The sequence below is a fragment of the Eurypyga helias genome, unplaced genomic scaffold (genome assembly GCF_000690775.1).
Source record: "Eurypyga helias isolate BGI_N326 unplaced genomic scaffold, ASM69077v1 scaffold7833, whole genome shotgun sequence".
NCBI lineage: Eukaryota > Metazoa > Chordata > Aves > Eurypygiformes > Eurypygidae > Eurypyga > Eurypyga helias.
Window position 1 is genome coordinate 13,576 of NW_010243062.1, and position 23,179 is coordinate 36,754.

At 42.5% G+C, this 23,179-nt stretch overlaps 1 protein-coding gene across 1 annotated transcript in view; it reads right to left on the bottom strand.

Annotated features, from left to right (window-relative positions):
* CIT (citron rho-interacting serine/threonine kinase) overlaps positions 1-23,179 on the bottom strand; it is a 57,871-nt gene that overhangs the window by 12,802 nt on the left and 21,890 nt on the right. Inside the window, exons 12-24 of the mRNA XM_010149269.1 lie at positions 21,952-22,068; positions 21,407-21,516; positions 18,435-18,609; positions 16,797-16,994; positions 14,593-14,646; positions 6,213-6,410; positions 5,543-5,736; positions 4,896-5,031; positions 4,383-4,487; positions 2,588-2,728; positions 2,308-2,415; positions 1,472-1,634; positions 1,065-1,229 (exon numbers count right to left, since the gene is read on the bottom strand). Of these exons, the coding sequence (XP_010147571.1) occupies positions 1,065-1,229; positions 1,472-1,634; positions 2,308-2,415; positions 2,588-2,728; positions 4,383-4,487; positions 4,896-5,031; positions 5,543-5,736; positions 6,213-6,410; positions 14,593-14,646; positions 16,797-16,994; positions 18,435-18,609; positions 21,407-21,516; positions 21,952-22,068 (1,864 nt within the window). The remainder of the gene's footprint in view (positions 1-1,064; positions 1,230-1,471; positions 1,635-2,307; positions 2,416-2,587; positions 2,729-4,382; positions 4,488-4,895; positions 5,032-5,542; positions 5,737-6,212; positions 6,411-14,592; positions 14,647-16,796; positions 16,995-18,434; positions 18,610-21,406; positions 21,517-21,951; positions 22,069-23,179) is intronic.

Here is a 23,179-nt window from a genome sequence, read left to right on the forward strand (position 1 = left end):
CCTTTCCAATCTGCGAAGCTTAAGCCACATTACCACCTCAGTAATTACCTCACACAGATGCACCGAACGTGCCGCTGGGGAACAGACTGCAGAACCCAAATGGCTAATGTTTGGCGTAGCGAGAGGATGTCAATCAAACCCTCTAAACTTCAAGTCTGCGCTCAGCTCCAGTTCCCACAGCGTGTTAAAGTAATCTCTCCATTTCGCTTGCAGCTGACAAACCCTTCAACACCTTTGCTGTTGTCATCAATAGACAGCAGGCCTTCCTCGTGCAGCCTCATGCTAACCACCAGTGCCAGCACATCTTGAAGCAGACCTCAAATCCCTGCTAGCGCAGCTATATTGAACACGATTCTCCTCCTCGCCCATGATCCATCTCCGAGGACATCTTCCCCTGCTGACATTACCCACCCTCAGAGCACTCGGTGCCTCACCAGCTCCCTGCGACGGCTGGGCCAGTTTGTGGGTTCTGGCTTTTTCCAGCCAAATGCTGGATGGAGGCTTTAGTTCAGAGTCTCCGGGTTCAACATTCACTCTGGAATACTGCTTAGCTAAGGAAAAATGAGCAGAGCCCCCAATCCTTTAGTTTTCCCTGATGATCCTCTCCCCTGCATTCTCAAGGATGCCCTTTTTCTAGTTACAGGGTATCAGTGTCATCATTGAGCTGGCATCTTCCTTTTATGCCTTACCAATGCCTTTTCCCTGTACCAAAAGGTCTTGATAGAAATGTTCTGCTGAGCAGAACAGACCTGCAGTTTAGACCAGTGAAAGTGTTAACTGCTAAGGAAATGGCCATAAAGCCTCTTGATCCATGCAGAGAGTGGTACAGAAAACCTACTCCCTTGGGAAAAAAATAATTCATGCTAATAATTCCCTTATTGCTGAGGTTTTCAGAAATAAATTACTTAATCCAAACAGAGAATTTTAAACCAAAAATGAAAGCAAGACTTATCATCTGATATCCCCATTGTGAAAAAAATCTCATTTTGAAATTTAAAAAAAATGAGATAGCGTCGGAACAGCAGAGAGAAACCCAGTAAGAGAAGAGTTCCCCAAGAGCCTACCCTCTGGTGTGGAAGATTCCTTCCTGCGACTGGAGGGCGGAGCGAGCAAGCTGATCGGAGTAGGCTGATGCTCCGGCGAGCGGACTATGGCAGACATGATGATCTGCTGCCTGGCTGTGGCCGGCGTAGATGGGTGAGGGTGGTCTGATATTTTCCGATGAGCAGCTATAGATGAGACAAATGCCACTCATTAACACCACCAGCAGGAAACTCGAGTTCACAGCAGCGGTTCTGTGTACACGTCAGCGGTTACGACCCGCAGAAAACGGCGTAGCCTTGCTGCATCTTCCCAGCAGCAGGTAAGAACTAAACAACATCTGATACTGCTACAGGGGCACACAATTAAAGGCACACTCAGACCAAAAACGTGCGCTCCTTCCAGATTCACCTTTTCTGTTAACCCCTACCTTCTTCACGAGCAGATCTGAGCTCAATGCGTGTTTTCTGTAGAGCCTCCTCCAGCTCAGCAGAACGAGCCTTCTCCTTCTCCAGTGCCACTTTCAGCTCATTGTATTGCAGGGGAACCTGTGTGGGTAAAGAAGGGTCCTCTTTCCGCCGACTAAACAGGCCCTAGCAACAGAAACACACAGACAACTCCTAACTCCTAGTAAGAGATGGCTTAAACTAGGCAAAGTGAAACTAGCTAGTGGCAGTCCGGCCAGAGGGCCTAACGGTAATTCTGACACGCGTAAGGACGGATTTTTAGTTCTCCCTGGGGAGAAGATGTTGACCTACGGATTAGTTTAAAGAGGGACATATGTTACCTGTTAGTACCCACACCTTGAGTTTCCGAAAGCATCTAAACCGAGGATCTCAAAATATGTGGTTAAAATTAAATCACTTAATTCAAAATGACAGAATGGCTTGTGACAAAGATGTGACACGAGTCACACGGCCTGACTAATCAATCCTATGCTGTAGCTACAAGACAACCACACTGGATACACAATATGTTCATACGCACATACATACTTACCATTAAAAAAAGAAAGCATGGGTAAAATGCTGTATTCCTACAGCCTCACTGACGTGTAGCTACTGGGTCGTAACCTAGTACTGCAGGCGTGACAAAACACTGGAAAAGCCACAAAGAGCACATTCTGCCTAGTAAGGTTTGTGTCCAGCGCCTCAGAACGCTCTCCACCGAGGACACACTGGTGTTACGCAGAGAGAGAACCGAATCTCCTGAATACACAGCACGTAACTGATCGCAGACCAGTGCCTCTCAACCTTTTTCACCCACCTTTTTCTTTTTCGCTGGTTGGTCCATCTTTGCCTGCAGGAAATCGATGAGTTTGGTTTGCTGAGAAATAGTGCCCTCCATTTTCACTTTTTCATGGGAATAGAGAACCTGTGAACCACGCACACGAACAGAAATTTCATCTTAATAGAAGAAACTCAGTAGCAGATCGGAGCTGAAAAACAGTGCAGGGAAAGCGGCACACAGGAACAGAAAACCCCACAGGGGAGTGGGGGGTTTAGGATGGGGAGCAGAGTCCTGCCCACTGTTTCCTCACCCTCACCTGAATGTTTTCCAGCTGATATTCCAGGTCACTTCTTTCCGTCTTCAGAAGATCTGCTCGATCCAGAGCCTCTTGCAGACCTTGAGTTAGGCGGAAGATGTGATTCTTTTGCAGATCCATTTGCTGCTGCAGCTTTGCCTGCTGTTAACAGGAAGACGCACGCCAGTGTTTTGGTCTGGTTGCTGGCTTGTTTTTAAATAAAAGCTACTAAACGTTATCACTCTTGTAAAATAAGCAGCGAGGCAGAACTTAGAAGTAAACAGACAATTCTTTAAAAGGCGGAAAATTGCAATATTCTAGAAGCTTTCCTTCCTTCCAGAAGGCATGATGACTAAACAAGCGTGTCTGTGTCGTGTATCTATATTAATTTGCAAACACCCTTTCTTTCGACTGCATGTTCGAATTATTTGCTTTTCTAAGCATTTAAGATCTTGTCACTGTTGTTACGAATTTCTCGATGCCATTTTCTCTACACAATCCCCAGGCACCATCTCAGCACTCTGTAACTGAAAAAAACCCCAAACAACAACTTTCCTATAAGCCAGGATAAACTCCTGCCTCTAAAATCATAGGAGATAAGGAAAATTATGTCCAGTGGTTCACATCTTTGTCTCCAGCTAACAGCAGAAAAGGGCACATGATCAGCTCCTCCTAATTCTTTCAGGTTTTATTCCTTCTTGATGAGAAAGTCCCTGAGTCTGAAAACCATTAAGCTCACGTTATAAAGCAAGAGCCTGAAATCTTTCACTGTGATGCACAGTGGACTTCTCAGCTCTGGGAGAACTTCTCAGCACCCCAGGTACACCAAAAGGCTCTAATTCCCCCATGTAACCACCCTTCCCCTGAAATCCTCCTCTGCAGCCTCTTCCCTCGCTGCCCAGGTCTGGCTGCCTGCACTCAGTGGTGCCTGCTGGTACGGTGTGGGCACGTAGGCTTGGATCAGACCTCTGTGAGCCAAGCTGCATTACGAAAAGGGTCGTGCACAGCCTCACCTGGGGCCTCCCCCCATGCACCCTCTGCACACCGGCTCCAGAGCTGCTCTCACGCGGCCGTCCTAACGCTTGGTCTGGTCAGAGCTGTGTTGTAGGAACACTGTGCCTGGGCAGAGGCCTTGCCTTGCAAACCTGACCCAGGATGTGCCTCATCACTACAGGCTTCTGTAATGACCGCTGTGCCGCTGGCTGATCCTGGCGACCTTCCCCAAACCTGTTCTGCTCCTCTTGTTCAGGTGCTGCGGGGCGGTGCCCGCTGGCTGCAAGGCTGACTTGCCGTCACCTTCCCTTGAGGAGCAGTTCACTTCTGCTCCCTGACACAGGGACAGTGTCAAGGACAAGAGGTAACGGGTCCTGACAGTTGACAGGACAAGGGGTAACGGGTACAAATTGAAAGCAGGGAGGTTTAGATCAGATATAAGGAAGAAATTCTTCACAGAGAGGGTGGGAAGGCACTGGAACAGGTTGCCCAGAGAAGCTGTGGATGCCCCATCCCTGGAAGTGTCCAAGGCCAGGCTGGATGAGGCTTGGAGCAACCTGGTCTAGTGGAAGGTGTCCCTGCCCATGGCAGGGGGGTTGGAACTAGATGATCTTTAAGGTCCCTTCCAACCCAAACCATTCTATGATTCTATGACACGGCCCCACACATCGTGAAGTCTTAAATGAAAACCAAACCTCTGACTTCATTAGTCTCCCCAGTTATATAGAAGGAGGGACATGTAACCCTGCTAATCACACTGCTGCCCCCCCTGCCTCCAAGAGGTGGAACCTCCTGAAGTTATAACATGGATTTCCAAGGTTACCTCCTCCAGAAGCCTCTGCTTGAGCTCCCTTTCCGTCTCAAGCTTCTGTTGTAAACTGCGCGCGTTCATCTCCAACATAGCGTGCTTCTTCTCCAGGTCATTGAGCTAGGCAGGTGGGATAGATGGTCAGAACAACATTGAACACTAACAGATAGGGGGTTCCGCATCTTAAAATCCAACTTCACTGAGCACACGCTAAAGGAAAATGACACAATTCTCCTTTACTTACTATCAAGGGAGAAAACCAACCAAACAACACTTTGGTCAGCGCAGATACCAAGTTACTGAAGGACTTCCTTGTGCACTCCAGGCACCATCAGAGCCTGCTTTCTGCTTCGGTCTTTTTCAAAAGGAAATCCAAGGCTTGAAGACAGCATTCTATTCTATGACCTCCAGTCTTTGTAATTTGCCCTAACATCTCGAGAAAGCTGCTCAAGACCACATTTCTACAAGTTCTCTCTCCAGAAAAGTGTCTCATCTAATTATGAAAGTCTAGGTTTGAAAGTTACTTACCTTGTCAGAAAGGCTCTCAGCTTTGAGTTTTTGTTCCTTTAGCGCTTGCTGGAGGGCTAGAATCTCTGCCTTGTGTTCTTTGACAGCTAGTTCTACCACCTGGCGAGATTCAGTAATACGCTGATCTGCTCTCACTCTGTATTAAAATGGAAAATAACGTTACCTAACTCCTTCCTGGGCTTGACCTCTTCCTAGCATGCAGTGGCATCAAGAACCCTTTCAGGGGTTTGCCTCAAATTCAAGATGTTATTTTATAAAGCCAGACTGTTCGCTGCAACACTTTCCTATTATATAACCCCATTCCTGCCCCTGCTAGAACTACAGCCTGAAAATTTCAAGACCCCACGGGAACAGTTAGGAGCAAAGAGTATTTTTCCATATAATAAAGTAGAAGATAATAAATCAAGACATTTTATAAAATTACAATGATAAATACCACTCCCCATGAATCGCTCACTTGCAAAGAAACAAAAGGAACAATATCACTGGTGAATGGCTATTAACTAAGAGACCATTTTTAGAACTACCTCACAAGAATTTATATTTAGTTCCAACTCCCATATCCTATTCTAAATATAATTTTTGTACCAGCTTCTATAGAGCATTTTCATAGAAGTTAATAAAAGGAGGAGGAGGGGGGAAGAGACCTGCTCTGTTTCTCAGTATCCAGCATCCTCTGCAACTCTCTAACTCGACATTCAAACTGGGACTTCTCATCCCCTAGAACACTTCTCCATGCTTCCCACTGACGCTCTTTCTCCAAGAGTTCATCATTCAGGGCCTCCAAGTCCATTACTTGCTCTTCCAGCATTGTACATGTTGTCTTCAAGGCCTCCATAGTCTAAAAATAAATCCCTCTATCAATTCTCACATCCCACATCAAGCGTGCACTTTAAGCTTCAGCCTTACCATTTCAATTACAGTACATGCAAATTGGCAGCAAACATAAGCTGGTAAATCACAACCCATTTATTTCAAGGCTTCCATACATTCGCTTGCAGTTGCCGTTAATGTCAGTTCTCTCTCATTATGAAAATTCTGAAATTTCCAGGGTCGCAAAATTAAAATGAATAACTCTGAGTTACAGTATATCCTCAGAGCGCAAAATTTCTCAATAAAATTGCATAAAAGCACAATGGGAAATAGCAAAAATTTCCATTCACTCAACCGCTCTAGGAAGGCTTAGACGATAAATGGTCTAAGCCACTGCCCCCAGAAGCATATTAATTAGAGGTTTCCAGATGTGAAGTATTTTGCCTTTCAGACAGTTAGCTAGCTATCACGAAGAGACTCTGATCCAGACTTGTCAAGCCTTACTTGTTTCTGACTGGTAAGCTGCATTTCTCTCTCAGTGATCTCCCGACGGAGATGGTCAACTTCACTTCGCAACTGGACCACCTCATCGTTGGCCCCTGAGGCCTCATCCAGTTGTTTGGAGAGGAAGAAATTCTGATTGTTCAGTTCGGCATTGTCTTCACTGAGCTGGTTCAGCTGCTCTTCCAAGTCCGTAATCACCTAGAAATTAAAACAAATTACGTGTCAGCAAGGACAGTTTTTGAAAAAGTGTTCTCCTCTCACAGAGCCAGTTATTGCCAAGCAAGGAGACCACCTGGGCTTTTTTTTTTTTTTTCAAATTGAAACAAAACCAAGACTGTAATGGTAGATTTTATGCACAGGAGTGTACTTTGATTAGGAATAGAGCTTTGTTTCTTGCAGAAAATAACCTGATTTTTTTTTTTTTAATGTTTAGAGCATAAACATGCTGCGATGCAATTTATTACTTGGGAGAACTGTCACGTCTGAAGCACCAGATTGGGAGTCAGGAGTCCTGGTTGTATTCTCAGATCTGCTGCTGACTTACAGTATGCCTCTGCCAAAGCACTTTACCTTCCTAAGGGGAAATTGAGTCAAAAGTGAAATGTGGCTGATACCTCTCACAGAGGCTTTCGAAGCATGATATTTAAGAAAACTGAACAAGAGGTGCAATGGAGGCAGTAAAATCTGATGGAGCTGCCTAGCAATCGTTTCTATCACTGCATGAAACACTACGTAACCAGGAAAAGCAGCACCATGTTAAGAAATATATTCCATCAAAGCAACAGCACTACGGATGGCATCACGGGGTATATGAAGACAGAAAAAAGTGTGGCAGCAGAACAGACTAACGGAAAACCAGTGAAAAGTAAAAATTCAACAAGGAAAACAGCCTTGCCGGTAACGGATTGGAAGTGTCCGTTTGTTTCATCGGAATAGCATTACACTACACGCTTTAAACCACATTCCCCTTCAATTTAAAGAAAATTATGAACAACAGTGGGCCATTTTCACAGTCCCATTTGATTTTTGTGAATGAAAGGCCATGAACACTGCATGGTTGAATACCTGTACCTCCTCCTAACTCAAAAATGTCATCACAGCAGAAGAGAAAGGAACCTCAGTATATTGAAATCGGCCTAATAAAAAGGATTTCAGAAAGTGGGAAGCTCTGTACAATTCATATTCAACTCTTACAGATATGTTCTAGAGGCATTTTTGCCTAGATGTCAAAGATACTTGATTAACTGGGAAAAATTAAAATCCCAGAGCACAGTTGGCCACACGCTCAAATTTAAATGTTCCAATCTCCTACACAAGCCAAGGACTTAAATATCTAAAGCAGCAGAGCACAGAGCATACAGCTCTTCTCAGCTATCTGGAAAGATGACAACCATTCCTTTTTGAAGAATCTGCAAGGCATCAATTGGCAGCCTTTCGCCATGCCTCTCCTCACTCTGAATTAACAGCATTTGATGTTTAAACAGCCAGCAGAAAAAGTCCAAGCGACCGTACTCCCTGCTGGGTGAAGGGGACCGCCTGCTACCCATACGTTTAGGGTCAAATCCAAATGATTCATACTCTAAGACAACATTTGCGATGAAGATCTGACCGTGTGGTTGTGTCTGGAGCACTCTTCCTGCCCTATTCAAAATACATTTTATTCGGTACTGTACACGTCAAGTTTTCCAAGGACACTGCCGGTATCACAGGGATGCGTTAGTGTCTGTGTCGCTGTAGGTAAGAACTTAGACATGTATTTATATAAGCAAAAAAGGAGACAAGAACATGGTTTTGGAGGATTTTGCCTGTAACCTTTACAAGTAACATCCGAGATACCTAACTGCCAGATAAGATAATCTCTCTTTTTCTTCTACCTTTAATTTCTTCTTACGTTTAACCACACCACATATCCAGGCAGTTTTAAGATGTTGTTTATACATCCATGGTCTCTTCCCTGTATATTTTATACATGAATATTTTTTATATTAACACAACTACTTTCTATAAAAATTGTCAAACTAGCCATGAAATACAAGAAAGCAGAGATGGGAGAAACACAGAATTGATACGGTGACATGCAGAGTTAATGTATTAAACTACCTAATTCTTTTTTTAATACTGGCTGTATTTCAAGCTGATTTTTAGCCCTGAAGGGCTGGAAATTAAGCTCCCATTTGCCTTTATTCTATGTTCTGAGATTTTGACTTCTTTCCCTGAATATAGCTAAAATTAAACCAGACCATTTTTATTTCACTGTAGGGTATTTATGGAAAACTTAAGACAAATAATGAAGCAGTTAAGAAGGGTTCCAGAAGTGACGTGATCTCCTTTCTTCAATACTTCTCTAACACTATATTTACTGACAATTCCAGGAGGGCTTGGCTTAAATTCCAAATAGAATATAACCTATATAATGTAATCTGTATAGATCGATAGAGTTCCAATTTTTTAAAGAGAGAAAATTTGTCCTTCTCGGAACCAATTTTCCTTTTTTTCCATCAGGAAAGTGGAAATTTGTGGACAAATCCAATTTTTAAAAGCTATCTTCAGCTATGTATAACCCAACACGGTTACAGAGCTCACAAATCCTATAAAGCCTAAATAGCAACAGGTAATTCTGACACAGGAAAATGGGACCTGGTGCGACATGCCTGTTCTGGGAACCACGAAGAAAGAAAACTCAGATCAAAACACCCCTTTTGATAGGAAATGTTGTCTTCGGCATACATTCATCCATCCAACCTATGCCAGAATCCCTGTGCCGGAAAAAACTTAATAGCTTTAGGTATTCTTCTTTTCAGTTAAGGAAATCCCCAGGCAAAAATACCCAAATAAACCAACCGACAGGCCCTGAGCTATTCTGGAGTTAAATTTCTAAGTACATTAAAGGGAAGCCTGTAAGGTAACGCTGTTATACCCTTTAGAAGCCATTAATATAAATACAAAAGTCTTCATGTTTTAAGTTTATAAAACAACAAACACCTGAAAGCTTGGAAAAGCAGTTCTAGACTATCTCATAAATATGACAGAGCGACACAAGCATAACAGTTCTTCAGCAAAAGCGACCATATTCAGTACAATGCCCTCCCGGTTGCATGGTTTCAGAAAAGCAGAGTGCTTCTCTGTTGTGAGACTCTGCAGGTTCACCGCTGTGACACCTGGCCCTACAGACTTCCCCAGGCATGGATCACAAGTCTCACAGCAACAAGCAGTTCAGGGCCATGGTGATTAGGTTTGAAAGCCAACCGTATCCTGGGCTGTATCCGGAGAAGTGTGGCCAGCAGGTCGAGGGAGGGGATTCTGCCCCTGTACTCTGCTCTGGTGAGACCCCACCTGGAGTGCTGCGTCCAGCTGTGGAGCCCTCAATATCAGAAGGGTATTGACGGGTTGGAGCGAGTCCAGAGGAGGCCACGGAGATGATCAGAGGGCTGGAGCCCCTCTGCCATGGGGACAGGCTGGGAGAGTTGGGGTGTTCAGCCTGGAGAAGAGAAGGCTCCGGGGAGACCTTATAGCACCTTCCAGTACCTGAAGGGGCTACAAGGAAGCTGGGGGGGACTTTTTACAAGGGCCTGTAGTGACAGGACAAGGGGTAACGGGTTTAAATTGAAAGTGGGGAGGTTTAGATTAGATATCAGGAAGAAATTCTTCACAGAGAGGGTGGGGAGGCACTGGAACAGGTTGCCCAGAGAAGCTGTGGATGCCCCATCCCTGGAAGTGTCCAAGGCCAGGCTGGATGAGGCTCGGAGCAACCTGGTCTAGTGGAAGGTGTCCCTGCCCATGGCAGGGGGGTTGGAACTGGGTGGGCTTTAAGGTCCCTTCCAACCCAAACCATTCTGTGATTCTATGTATTGGACGCGATGTACGAAACCAAAACTGTATGTTCCACTTATCAAAACCACAGGCAAATAATGGGGGAAAGGAAAAAAGGAAGCAGTTTTAGAATACTATTAACTGCAGTTTGCAAACTGCTCCATAACCTTATTCCTCTGTGAAGACGTCTCAGTTCTCAGGTGCCTCAAACAAACATACAGGAAAACGCTAGGGCATAGCAAGGTTAACTGTTTCAGGATGCTGTCAGCAGCGTGTGATCTGGAGTTTAATGCCATTTTTCAAACAACCTTAACTCAGAACTTCCAGACTAATGCATAGTTTTACTCTATCCATCTCCACTCCTCCCCATCCCCACTAATCTTTACTAGAAAGCTAGCTGTCAGAAGTAAATAGGAAACAAGAAAAAGCTCTCTCAGCCCCAAATTATTGTCAGAAGGAAGCAAGAGCAGGCATCAGACTCACTTTGTCTTAACCTGTCACACTCTGATCTGAGACACACAGCTTTTCTAGCGGAGAAATACCAACCCTTGATAGGCAAGGGAGCAGAATACCACACCTCTTCATGAAGAGACCTGCAGAGACCAGTCTTGTATCTCTGCCTGTGTGATTGGTACATAACAGCGCACTCCCCACTTTCTTCCCCTTTCCATGGTCAAGCAACATCTGCGACTTGAAACTACCTTAGGCGGAGATCTCCGTCTCCAAAAACTCACCATGGCTTAGCTTGAGGTACTTTGCTCTTGTTAGTAGCTGCAGAGTAGTAGGACATTGCACAGGCTGCAACCCTCTCCTTCCCACACCAACCCATTACTACAATGTAGAGTCTCATGTACGCCTCCATCCTAGTTCCCAGAAGATGAGCTGCCTCTACAAACCATCAGCCTCGTCCTCAAATGACGATGTCACCATCCACGGTGACGGTCCCGTTAGCCTCTCTCACAGCAACCCCTCCTCAGCGCCTGCCCTAGAAGCCTCTGACTTTTTGTCAGGCTACAAAACCAACAAAGCTCCATTTTTGCCTATACCTGGCATCTGTCATCACCCTTTCTGTGAAATAAGAATTGGGGATAACCCCTCCCACCCAACCGCCAATGGTTTTCGTTTGGCTTGGGTTTTTTTTACAAATGTAACAAAACCATATAAAGGTTTTTGCCTGGGTATTAGCCTTGTTACAGCGGGCAAGCCCCCTTTAGTCTGAAACACTTCAACATCAAAGTATAAAACACCTTTAGATAATTCTGGAAGTTCTCAAGGACACAGATTATTCCTGTATGCCAGCTCACTGAGCCAATGTGGAATCAGGACCTTAAACCGACGTCAGCAGGACTAGAACTGTACATGTGCCGAGCGGGCCTGCAGATTTAATGCCCCAGTATCCAATCTCGCAGACAAGTGCAGAATCAAGCCTGTTAATGCTCAAGCAGGAACACAAGATGATGACAAAAGAAGCTGAAGGAGGGGAGCTAAACCTTGTTTCATTGGAGAAGTCTGGAATAAATGGAAATGCAATGCCCAGTCAGCATTAAGGCAGGCTGCTCTCCTTGCTAGAGTAAAGGAACAGCCTGTACCTGAGAGACACTAGAAGACTCAGATGGTGGTTCCCTGGAACAGCAACAGTATTTTACTAAGCTGAGTGTAAAATACTTTATAGGATGCTTTTCTTCTAAATATTTATAGACTTTACCACCCACTTACTGAATGTTTTCTTTTTGGAACAATTCTACTATTATTTAGATACCTTAGTTGCGTTTATAACTTCACATGTGTTGATGATCCAACAAGCCATAATTACGAGGCAGTTGGAAACAACTGACAAATACATAAATATTCCTATTTAAGAAAATGCCTTTTATTTCTAGGTCTTCCTCTGATTGCTTAGAAAATACTTTTAACACTCAATTAGATCATAATTTTGATAGAATAATTCTTTAAGTGTAGGGGACCAGTCCTTCTCCCTCAACGGATTTGCTGGATGAGGTTTTATTGAGAAGGTTATGGTAAAACACTGTTCTTTGTGTGTGCACACAGGCATCTCCATGCGTGCGCAGCAGGTACTGCGATTTACAATTTTCAGTGTAACTGTGTATCCTTGTAGTTTCTTGCACAATTCAGAGACAGAGTAAGCCAACGCTGGTTCTTTGGGTTTGACCCCCAGTAGTAAGAGAGAGATGTCACAAGATGAAACAGTGCAGAGCTAGCAGAGCAACTGAATATAAATTCACAAAGAAGGCAGACATTACGACCAACAACACGGCGATGGTGCCTGTGTATGCACCCCAAAGCACAGCAAGTCCAACACGAACAAACAGGGGACCCGAAAAAACGTGTACTTGTCAGACTTCAGCACAACAAAGAACAAGAGTGCAAGGAGGGTACAAGGAAAGCAGACACATTTGAGATGTAAGCCTCCTCTACGCTCAGAAGCTCTGAGCTTTGTGAAGCTACAGAAACAGAAGAAATAGCAAAGAAAGTAGATTAAGTATTTTTATTTATCTTTTAATAGTACGGAAGTACTGAACTAATTCAATCTTCCAATTTTTTCCCTGTCTAGTCTTTTTTTTTTAATTCTTATGCTGTTTTGGCCTCCTCAATAAGATTAAATAAAAAATAATTCCATACCAAAGTTTGCCAGACTAGTTCAAGGAGTTTGTTTCATCTTAAAAAGGATATCTTTTGAAAACTGGCTAAAAGAATAAACCCACTCATTATTATGCTGCATAAGTAGCAGCATATTATAATTATTCCTTTGAAGTGTTATCTTATTTTTAAAGGAGTATAAATTCTAATCACCTTCAAGTAGAATCACATGGTCACCAAAAAGCAAAGCCTGCATCATACTCATCACAATCAGATAAAAATGAGGTTGAAGCATCTGGTGAAGGCAGCATAATCAACGTTCCCTGCTCCCACACTGCCGACAGAAGCTTGTCCTGTATTTTCTCCGTGCTCCTCAGTAGACAGGAAGGACAGCTACTACTACTCATAACACACAACAAAGTTTCATCCATGGTCAGTTAAATTATACATGCATTCTCCTGGGCTGGAAAGAGAATGTATGATAAGCATGTATTATTCATTTAGGAACTATTTAATTAATTTCTTATTAATGAGGTTGCCTGATCCCACTTATCCCACTGAAAGGCCTTACAATGCACAACCTTTTTAGAAATCTTTTTTGGCAGAACCTTTGAAGGTCCCAACATTCTTGAAGTGTTATGGGTCACTTTTCACCGCTGGAGATTGTTCACCACACTTGAAGAGCCAAAGCCTTACTAGATCAGGAGTTACAACCCCGGAAAGGCAGCCTGCCACGCAGTGAAAAGCGGCTACAGATTTCCCACAGCTGGTTTTTGCCTGCACGGAGATCACAGAAGCATTTTTATAGAAAGCTGTCATTCTGTATGAGGGGCAAGATAGAACAAAAGACGACAGCAATAGGCATAGGGTACATGACAGCAGATGTGGAGCCAGAGGATAAATCCAAGTAAACGAAGAAGGGAACACAATGTAAAGTTTCTTGTGCAGGATTTCTTTTAGATAGAGGTTATCACACTTTGTAAAGCACTACTTCCTCATTTCTTCATATCAGTGTGTCCTACGAACAGATTAGAAGAATCCCTTTGGTTAGTGCTAAAGAGCAACTGGGGAAAACAGAGTAACGCTCATCCTGAAAAGGTATTTTTGAGAGATGAAAACTTGTACATTAGATACCTAGTCCTACAGCATGAAAAATGAAGTTTGAGGACATTGCTGGAAGTAGGGAAACAATGAAGATTACAAAACCAGCAATTAGGCCTGCTTGCCAGGTGGGGTAAGGAGCAAAATCCCAGAAAGATCAGTCATTGCTGATCAGAAGACCCTGGTCCTTTTGCAGTTCGTGTCATTGGAAGAGAGATGCTCTCCATCAAGCAGCACAACTCTGAAGGTAGTGTTAATCTGCAAGAATCCCTGTTGACTGGAAAACCCTCGGGCATTTGTCTGGGATTGATGAAATGAATCTAAACATGTCAGAAGATGTCAAGCAATAGAAGGTGCAAATTCAGATCCTAGAGTCCTCTCTGCTCTTTGAGCAGATGACTGCCTGTCAGTGTATCACTTGGATCCATAACATTTCTTGCCTCTTCAAACAGTGTTCAGTCCTCCTTAAAACCCAGAGTAGCGTGAAGGCTCTTCTGCTCTGGCCTAGATCTACAATGCAGCTCAGGATTTGGACAGGTACTTCTTTGCTTCTTGTGAGCAGAAGAGATCTTTACCTACAGTCATTTTTTGCAGCGGCTACACCATTCTTACTAGCTGCACTGCAATGAGATATTTTAATTTACTTTCTTCTCCAAAAAGAAGAATAGTGTCAATTTTATGATCAGACTAAAACCCCAAAATTGAGGTTTACCTAAAACCTAAACCAAATCCAATCCGTCTAGCTCCTACTAATAACTTGAAGCCAGAAGTCCACACTAGGAACTAGTGCCATCAAGGATTAAATAAGTAAATTGTTTGTTTCCTTATCCTTAATTTCAACATACGTCAATGATCTGTGTTTAATACTCACTGTGCAGCTATTACGAAGGGCTTCAAATTTACGCTGGATTTCATCTCTATGTGCCTAAAGGAGGTAAGAAGTTAATCATCAATTTTTCATACATTAGAATTCGAATCCAACAGCTGTTGCTCAACAAACTGCAGAACAATCTACCAGCAAGCAAAGTTTGGAAGGCAGATGCTGCAGGCTATGAAAGCACTCTGTAGTGGCAAAGGACTAATTAGCAGAAGTCACATCCTACTTAATCAAAATACACTTACACCCCCAATTCTGAACTACTTTCAAAAAATGTACAAACTCGAGAATTGATTTTCATTAAATTACGTCAAAGGTTCCATCTGAAATGGTCACCAGAAGACACGTTGGTTCCGTGTTAAGTTTGTACATTCTTGACATTTGAATTTGAGATGGTTTTACTTCCCTATCCAGATTGGTACTTCATATAAAATAAATACTGCATACAATTTAACACTTGCAAAGAACAACTATAACGATGTGTTACGCAAGCTAACCCAAACAGCTCTGCCAATCTCCCTGCATCCTGCCATGAAGTACCATTTCATCCCCAGCCTCTCTGGAAAGCAGCGATGAAGCATAACAGTCAATTCTTTGGAAGACAGCACCCAAAGTATGGAAAAGTGCAAACACTTATTTAAAGAATGCAGTATTGCATGCACCATTTTGCCTCCTGAGGTACAAGCAAAGCATGACAAAGCAAAAGTTCTTGTTTCAGCCTCATGGCCTCTCTCAAATTTCAGCAAACTGGTTTAACAAGTGTCTAATGCCATATGCTATGGAAAACTTAACAAACGAAAGGGGAGTGCACTAGCACATCCAGCCACCTTTCTTCATTCAGATCACGTTCTTTAGAGCCCAGAGACTAAACAGGAAAAAAGCCATTCGGCAGAAGTCACATACGAGAGCTGAAAAGCTATCTTACCGCAACAGGCAATGTGAAAAGCACAGTAAGTATATTAAAAAATCCACCACAGAAACACTCCCAAGCCCACCGAACTGGACTGTCTCACGACAGCTGCTCCCACAGCACTACCGCTTTGCCGAATTAGCTGCAGCAATAACTGAGTGAACACAGGTCATGAACATTCACGTTTCGCTGGTGGTGTCGGCTAACGACATCAAGCACATCGCCGTGCCCCTGGCAGCGACAGGAGCTGTTATGCAAAGCTTTCCGCTGGGAGGGGAGCGCCCCGGTTTTGAGCAAAAAAAGAAACGGATGCCATATTCTATTTGGTTATTCTTAAGCCTCGATGTTGCTGCTGTACTTTCCCAGCATGAACCTGCTGAAAAAAAAAAACCCAAAGCATCGACGTAACACGAGCACCTGCCTCAGCTGCCCACCATCCCTTCCGAAAAATAGCGACGGCAGCAATATTCAGAACAGGTCTTTCATCAAATGCCACTGGAGCAAGAGAATGCACGCTGCCAACACTTCAAAACAATGGGATGCGAAGGTCATTGAAGTCTGCTGCTCAGTGGGGGTTACCTGGAAGCAGGTCATATACACTCCCCCCACCCCAGCCCTGGGAATCTTTCATGAAGGAAATATTTCTTAGAATCAAGAAACTTGCAAGCAGCTTTTGTACTCAAGAGACAGCAACCAGCAGCATATAATGTAGAATTCCATTTACTGGGGTGGGGAGAAAGGGAGTGGGGGCATTGAGCTTTCTTTCCCTTTATTTCATTCACACACATCACCACAGACTGCAAGACACACGTGACAATTTTTAATGAAATAAGAATTATGTGGTAACAACACTATTTTCCTAGGAATTTCAGGGTTTTTTCCTCCCCTAACAAATATCCTCAAAGCAGGATAACTAATAGGGGGGGAAAAAAAAAAAAATCAAAGCATTTATGATCATCAAGTACTTTCAAACATATTTAAATAAGTAAATCAGAGTAAAACTAACAATTTCACATGCAACTTTCACCTCATCACAGAAGTAATAATGCTCTTATAAACACTCAAGTTTTGGCAGCAATGGATCACTGCTAGGAATCATTCATACAGGTAAAGATAATAAGACAAATCTTGACATTTTAGCCATTTCTGCCTCTGTCAACACAAGGCACAACTCGTATCCTGTTCTGAAAATGAAGTAGTGTAAATTCATTTCAACCTCTTGATGAAACACGCACCTACACAATTCCAATCTGCATATATAGCTCTTAGTGCGAGTTCTAGGGCTCACCGTGAGAGCTTGAATCTCTTCCTCTGCCTCAGCTGTGGTCTCCTCCAGTTCAGTTTTGGCTTCACGGAGCTGATTCTCCAGGGCTGTCCGTGCAGCCTGCAGCCCAGTAATTTGAGATTCCCGCTCCTGGAGTGTCAGCTGTAGTTCTGTCAGCTGTCTTTTGAGTTCCAGCTTTTGCTCTTCATGCTCTAGACTAACCTGAAGAAAGAAAAGGTAGCATTCAAATATAAGTTGCTAACAAAGAAAATATAGGCTATGCAATCTCATGGCACACCTCGCTTTATTGCCATTGCCACGTCTTTCCCAAAAATCACATCCTGACAGATTGCTGAAGTCACTGAGAAGTCAAGGACGCAGCTTTGTCTGCTTCCTAAAAACTACTGCTTTGCTTTCAAAAAGATTAAAGGCAACCTGGCATTTTGAAACAACAAGAAGGGCACAAGAATAGTTCCAGCTGTGACTCCTATAGCACATATCAAACATGGATGTAAGAAGCATAAAAGTTGAAGCAGTTTGTGATGAACTTTCTTCACTGAACCTGAGAACCTTTAAGAATCTTTGAGAACCTTTAGCCTAAACATCAATATTAATCTTTACGTGTATGTAAACATCACATACATTTTGCAATTGACTTTCATATTTCCATTTCCCTTTAGATTCTTTTTAAGGAAACCAACCAGATCATCTGGCTCTGGGTTCACTTGAACAGCTTCTGTTGAAGGTTTTCTTGAGGTATAGTCAGGGATAAACATGTCATTTCCAGACACGGATAAGAAATGAACAAGCAGCAGAACAGATCTCAGTGCTCAAAATCAATTCCAAACCATAGCACCTTCTTCAGACTGTCTGCTATCCCAAGTGAACCTGTCTGTTGTGCTGTAGGTGCGTGACAAGCCTGCCAGAAAGCTTACGCTGGTCCCAACCGGCTTCTGGTCAAACAAGGACACGTGTTGGGCATCCAACCCTCTTGGCTAAAGGCAAGATTTCAGCCTTAGCTGAGAACCAGTGGAGTGAGACTGGACAGGGTAAAAGATGATTTGAAGTGGATCTAAACTAGTTGACACAAAAAGTGAGGCACAGGTCACAAATCTTTAAAAACGCACATTTTTGTATTACTGTTAGGTTTCCTCTCCAGAAAACTTCTGAGGAATCACGTGAAGCAACAGGTCTCTTGTTTTCTTTCCTCAGTTCTGTTGTGTCCTCTGCTTTCTATTGTGTAGGCTCTAAGGTTACTGTTAAGCTGGTCATTCTACATAGCTGAGTTTTTATTCTCTCCCCCACATCCACTCTAGCTGGACAGTATTATAAGGAGATTACCCCAAAAACCATAACTATGATTCTGAGAAAGCAAGATGATCTAAAAGCTTAGATTCGGTTAGATCTAAGAATGACAAACCCTTCATATTTAACATACATCATACATACATCTCCTCCTAATGAGCAATTTTTCTTTTTTTCTTTTTCCCCTGAGAGTTAAAAAAAAATTAGTACTGCTAGACCAAACTAAGTACACCTTAAAATACCATTTTTTTTATGACAAGCAGAACTAAAACAACTTCATTCTAGTTCTCACTATAATACTCAAAATGGGGTACACTCAAGTAAGTTTGTTTGGAGGGATTAAACCCAAGTTTTCACCTCTCGCAGCCTAGTCTCTAACTCCAGCAGGCGGTTCTTGTCAGTGTGATCTTGGTGACTCATCTTTTCCAATTGTTCTTCTAATTTTCGATTCTGGGCCTCTAACTTTCCAGCTTGTGTTTCCAAGTAGAACTTCTGTTGCCTGAGTTCTGAAATCATCTCCTCTTGGGCTTTCCTGATAAGAGAGAAGCACAGGTGAGAAACCCAAAGTGTCCCTGACACATGTCCTTTCACTGGGGTAAGGTGACCTAAGGAAGAACATACAAATTTCCTGTTAAGTAGAATAGATATGTTCACAGCTTAAATTCTACATCCCAGCGAAAAAAAAGTCAATTCTCTGTTCCTGCCTGCAAAAGTTCCATGTACTAATGTGTTCATCAACCTATGCCCAGAGCACTAAAATTCCATGTTTGCAAGTTGCACAGAAAAATTCACCTTGTACACAGTAAAATCTGAGAACATTCTTCTCATTTCACCAAACCCTTGTTACATATTTTTCTGTACAGGAAACATAAATGCAATGAACAGTTGCTTTCACACAACATATTTCCATGAGATAAGAGAAACCCTATGGCTTAGGGTTCGGGAGGGAGGAAGTGTGTTGTGGGGGGGTTTTTAAGTTGTAATGGACCTGGAACTTGACCTACATTGAAGCAAAGCTTTGTTGTCTCTGATCAAAGTCTTAATCTACAAAGTGAACAAAAATAATTACTCGGGCTCATAAGAATTTTGAGAGCTGGCAACGATTAATTATTACCATAAGAAGTTGAAATGGATACCCTCATAAAAAAAAAGTCTTTCTACATTATTTACAATTCCTGGAATCATTTTATCATGCATTGGAAAATTCTGCCTCCTCGTGTGCTTTCTACTTAGAAGTCTCACGAAGCTCTACATATATTAATGAATTAATATTTTAAGAAGTTCACAGTGAGATAAGCTGTTATTAATCCTATCCCAGAGAAATTATGTGGGTTGCCCAAGATCAAATAGGAAGACTTAACACTAAAAATAAAATTTAAGTCTTCTGACTCACATTTCTGTGCATTGCACACAAACCCACCCTTTCACCCTTTCTCTTTTTTTAATTTACCTCTACAGGTTTTTGCCAGCCAGAACTGTCAAATGGTGGTGTTTCACTTCCTACTGTTTACTGGGCCATCTTCTCAGAAAGCTGATAATCATTACTTTCCCCAGATACCGATGGAACAAAAGCTAGCAGAGCTCCCCTCTCCTCTGAAGGGTTTAATCACTGGTTCTCCTCTTCAAGCACGCTCAGACTAGCTGTAGCTTTTGTGGATTCAAAAATACAGCCCAACGACAGATTTATATGTTTCCACCACCACGATTCACAGAATAAGCGCAAATTCACTAGCTATCTGCATGCATAATAAACCAATTTTCTCTTAAAATGTTGTTAATTCTGTACTCTCTGCTGCCAATCCTGAAAAATTATGTTACTTGACAAGATGGCTCTCAATAATCTATTCCAAGCCGTATGTTAAAACATTATTATAGGGGTTTTTTCTTGGTTTCTATGGATCTCCAGTCAAGTGTCCTGCTCTCAGAGGACACATCTATCTCAGCTAAGTTCTTACACTCAGTTCAGTACCAGTGACTAACACCAGACCTTGCATACGCTTCCCAGGCACACGTTGAGACAATACTTTTGTTTGATTTCAGACTGGAGGGAAGTTACGGCTTTTGCTGCCTGACCAAACTTCCTGGGTGATTAACTGGAGGTCATCTGGAGCATAAAGCAACACCGTTAAATTTCTCAGTTATTTCTCTGAATATTTTTGGCTGCTCAGGCTAAGTTGCCAGATATTTGAAATACAACAAAAATTGGAGCCATTACATATTTGGAGGCATAATCGCCACTAAAAAGGAAAAAAAGCCAAAAGCAACTCTGCCAAAATTCATCCTTTCTTGATTCAATTCCATATTATAAGTGGATCTATCCAAGCACTTCCCAGAGACACCACCCGACATGGCATCCAGCAGCTGGACACTGAAAACCTTTCTGCAGACAGCCAAAGGTGATGAATCTCTTGACTCAGTAAGAGCATCTACCAGCTTGGCCCTACCTTGCTGGACATACCAAACAATCCATGCTTTTTTCTATGCCTGAACTAGAATGCCTTTAAGCCATTTTTGAAGGAAAAACATCATTATAAGGACAAGGAATCACAGCTAAAATCCAAAGCAAAATAAAGTTCAGGCAGATGAAAAGCTCTGACAGAGAAGACGTGTCTGTGTTGAATAAATAAGCATTCACCACAAGAACAATTGCTGATTACACAGTGATTCAAGATGACATTAGCTCTTGACCACTAGCAAGGGTTAGGAAGAAAACAAAATTAATTGAAGCAGCACTCTGAGGCTGATGCTGGGGTAACTCCCACTTCACATCACTTCTGCATGTTTCAGTAACAAAAATATCTCAATCTTGCAATTGGCAATTCAAAAACATGCAGAAAAAGCTCCGCTTAAAAATGTAGTTTTCCTACTTGTCTTCTCGCCCATCAGGGCAGAATGGAATGAATGCCTGTGAAAGAAAGGTGTTTGATGTTTTCAATTTCAACATCATGTAACTGTCGCAGGAACCAAGGAAAATATGAATCTATTAGCAATGTGCTTGTCCAAAAAAGGAACATACGCTATTCTAGAGGTACTTCAGACATTAAAATGATTCTTATTCCTTTAACAGGTTTGGTAAACACAAAACACCAGCCTTAGGAAAGGCTCCAAAGTAAACACTGTAATACAAACCAATTTTCCTAGTCATGTCTGATGAAACAGAAAATACAGCGAACCGCAACTGTTTGGAGAGCCACCGTATTTTTGCATTGCTGAAAAACAAGCAGGGAGCACAGCAGGCCTGCAAAGAGGAGCGACTTTCACATTACGAGAACAGCTCTCACTGAGAAGTGTTCCATGGTGACCAGCACCACGGCAGTTGCTATACTTACATGTTCCTCTGGGTAAAAAGGCTGCTATTTGCTGCCAGTTTATTGGCCTCAGACAATTCCACTATCCTCTGTTCCAGTGACCTTATCTTCGAATCCATTGCATTGATCATCTGAAACAGAGCAACGGGCCTTTGAGACTGCGCAACAGCAGCGATTATAAAAATAAGTGTATTTAAAGAGTCTGAGCTTTTTCCAGAAACAAAAAGAAGTTAAAGAAAACTGACCAAATGGCCAAAAGAGCATTGCAGGTGCAGGTACTGGGGCTATTTACAGCTACTTTCTATTTAATATGAGGAGAAAGCATCCAGGATAATGTCCATGCACAAAATGATGGGTACGCAGCAAGCTACGTGGCTACTTCTAAGGAAATATTCTTGAAGGTACCTTGAATTAAAAAACCAAGTATTTTCAAATTAATCAGTGACTTTCCTTCACAACAGCTCAGCAGCGCTACAAAACCTCAAAACGAGATTATCATGCTTGAAATCAGAGCCTCAGAAAAGCTACTCTGGGAATGTTTTGATTTCCAGTTCAACTCTACGTACCGCCTTCTGTTCAGCCAGGACTTTACATTTCTCGCGTGCTTCTTCTTCATGTCTTCTGAGCATATTCTCAAGTGCTTCCTTATCTGCAAGATCTTTCTTCATCTGATTTTCCAACACCTAAATGAAGACATTTCTTTTGTCTAAATTATATCTGTTTCACTGGGCAAAGGGCAAGCAGAAAGAAAATCCCCAAGAAAGATAGACATTCTTTTACAGCAACTGATCATATCTCAAGCCAAATTAAACCCAAGATGCAACTGCATGAAATCCATGGAAGAGCAAAATCCAAACAGCTGTCTCTGGAGACTGAATTTAATGTTGGAATTTTATGAAGACATGGAGATACTGTAGATTTTTTTGATTATTACTTTAAGGCATATAAACAGCGTTCAAGAAATATTCCAGACTAACGCAAGAGAACACAGAAAACGTCTATACCCCCACCTGTATAGCAGAGGGGGCAAGGCAGTGCACATCCCTTGGCTGCCCTAGCAACGATGTTCAGAAGCGATCTGTGAGTTCCGTAAGCATGCCTGAGAAGGCAGCTGAGACCCCATGACTTCTCCAAGTCGGAGACACCAAATGGAACAGCTAAGTAAGAGACTTCTTTTTGTGGCACCCAGAGCTGTCATTGGGAACAGGACTGAAGTAACTAATGGTTACTTCTTTTAAAAAAAAATGTGTGTAATGTATGTATGTCCAGAGCTTTAAATCAGTTGTTAAACCAAAGGTCATTTCCTTTAAAGACAAGTTTTCAAAGCCACAAAGTCTGGAAACCACAAGATTATTTTTACTGTTCCAGTTACAAACATCCCATGTGCTCCTTCTTTCACCTGCCTTCCCGATTAAAAAAAATCCCCGTAATAAACTGGCTCTCTCTTTCTTTTAATACTTTTTGCAATCCCTACCCTCTTTTCCAGTTTTTAGATCACCACTTCTCCTTTCCCAAAATCTACCTCTGATCTTCCTGCTTTCTATCACTCTCCTCTCATTACTGATTACCACAGGCTCTGCTCTGCCAGGAAACCTTCCTATTTCTCCCATAGAAATTCCTTGTCTCCTAATAAACTGGCTCTCTCTTTCTTTTAATACTTTTTGCAATCCCTACCCTCTTTTCCAGTTTTTAGATCACCACTTCTCCTTTCCCAAAATCTACCTCTGATCTTCCTGCTTTCTATCACTCTCCTCTCATTACTGATTACCACAGGCTCTGCTCTGCCAGGAAACC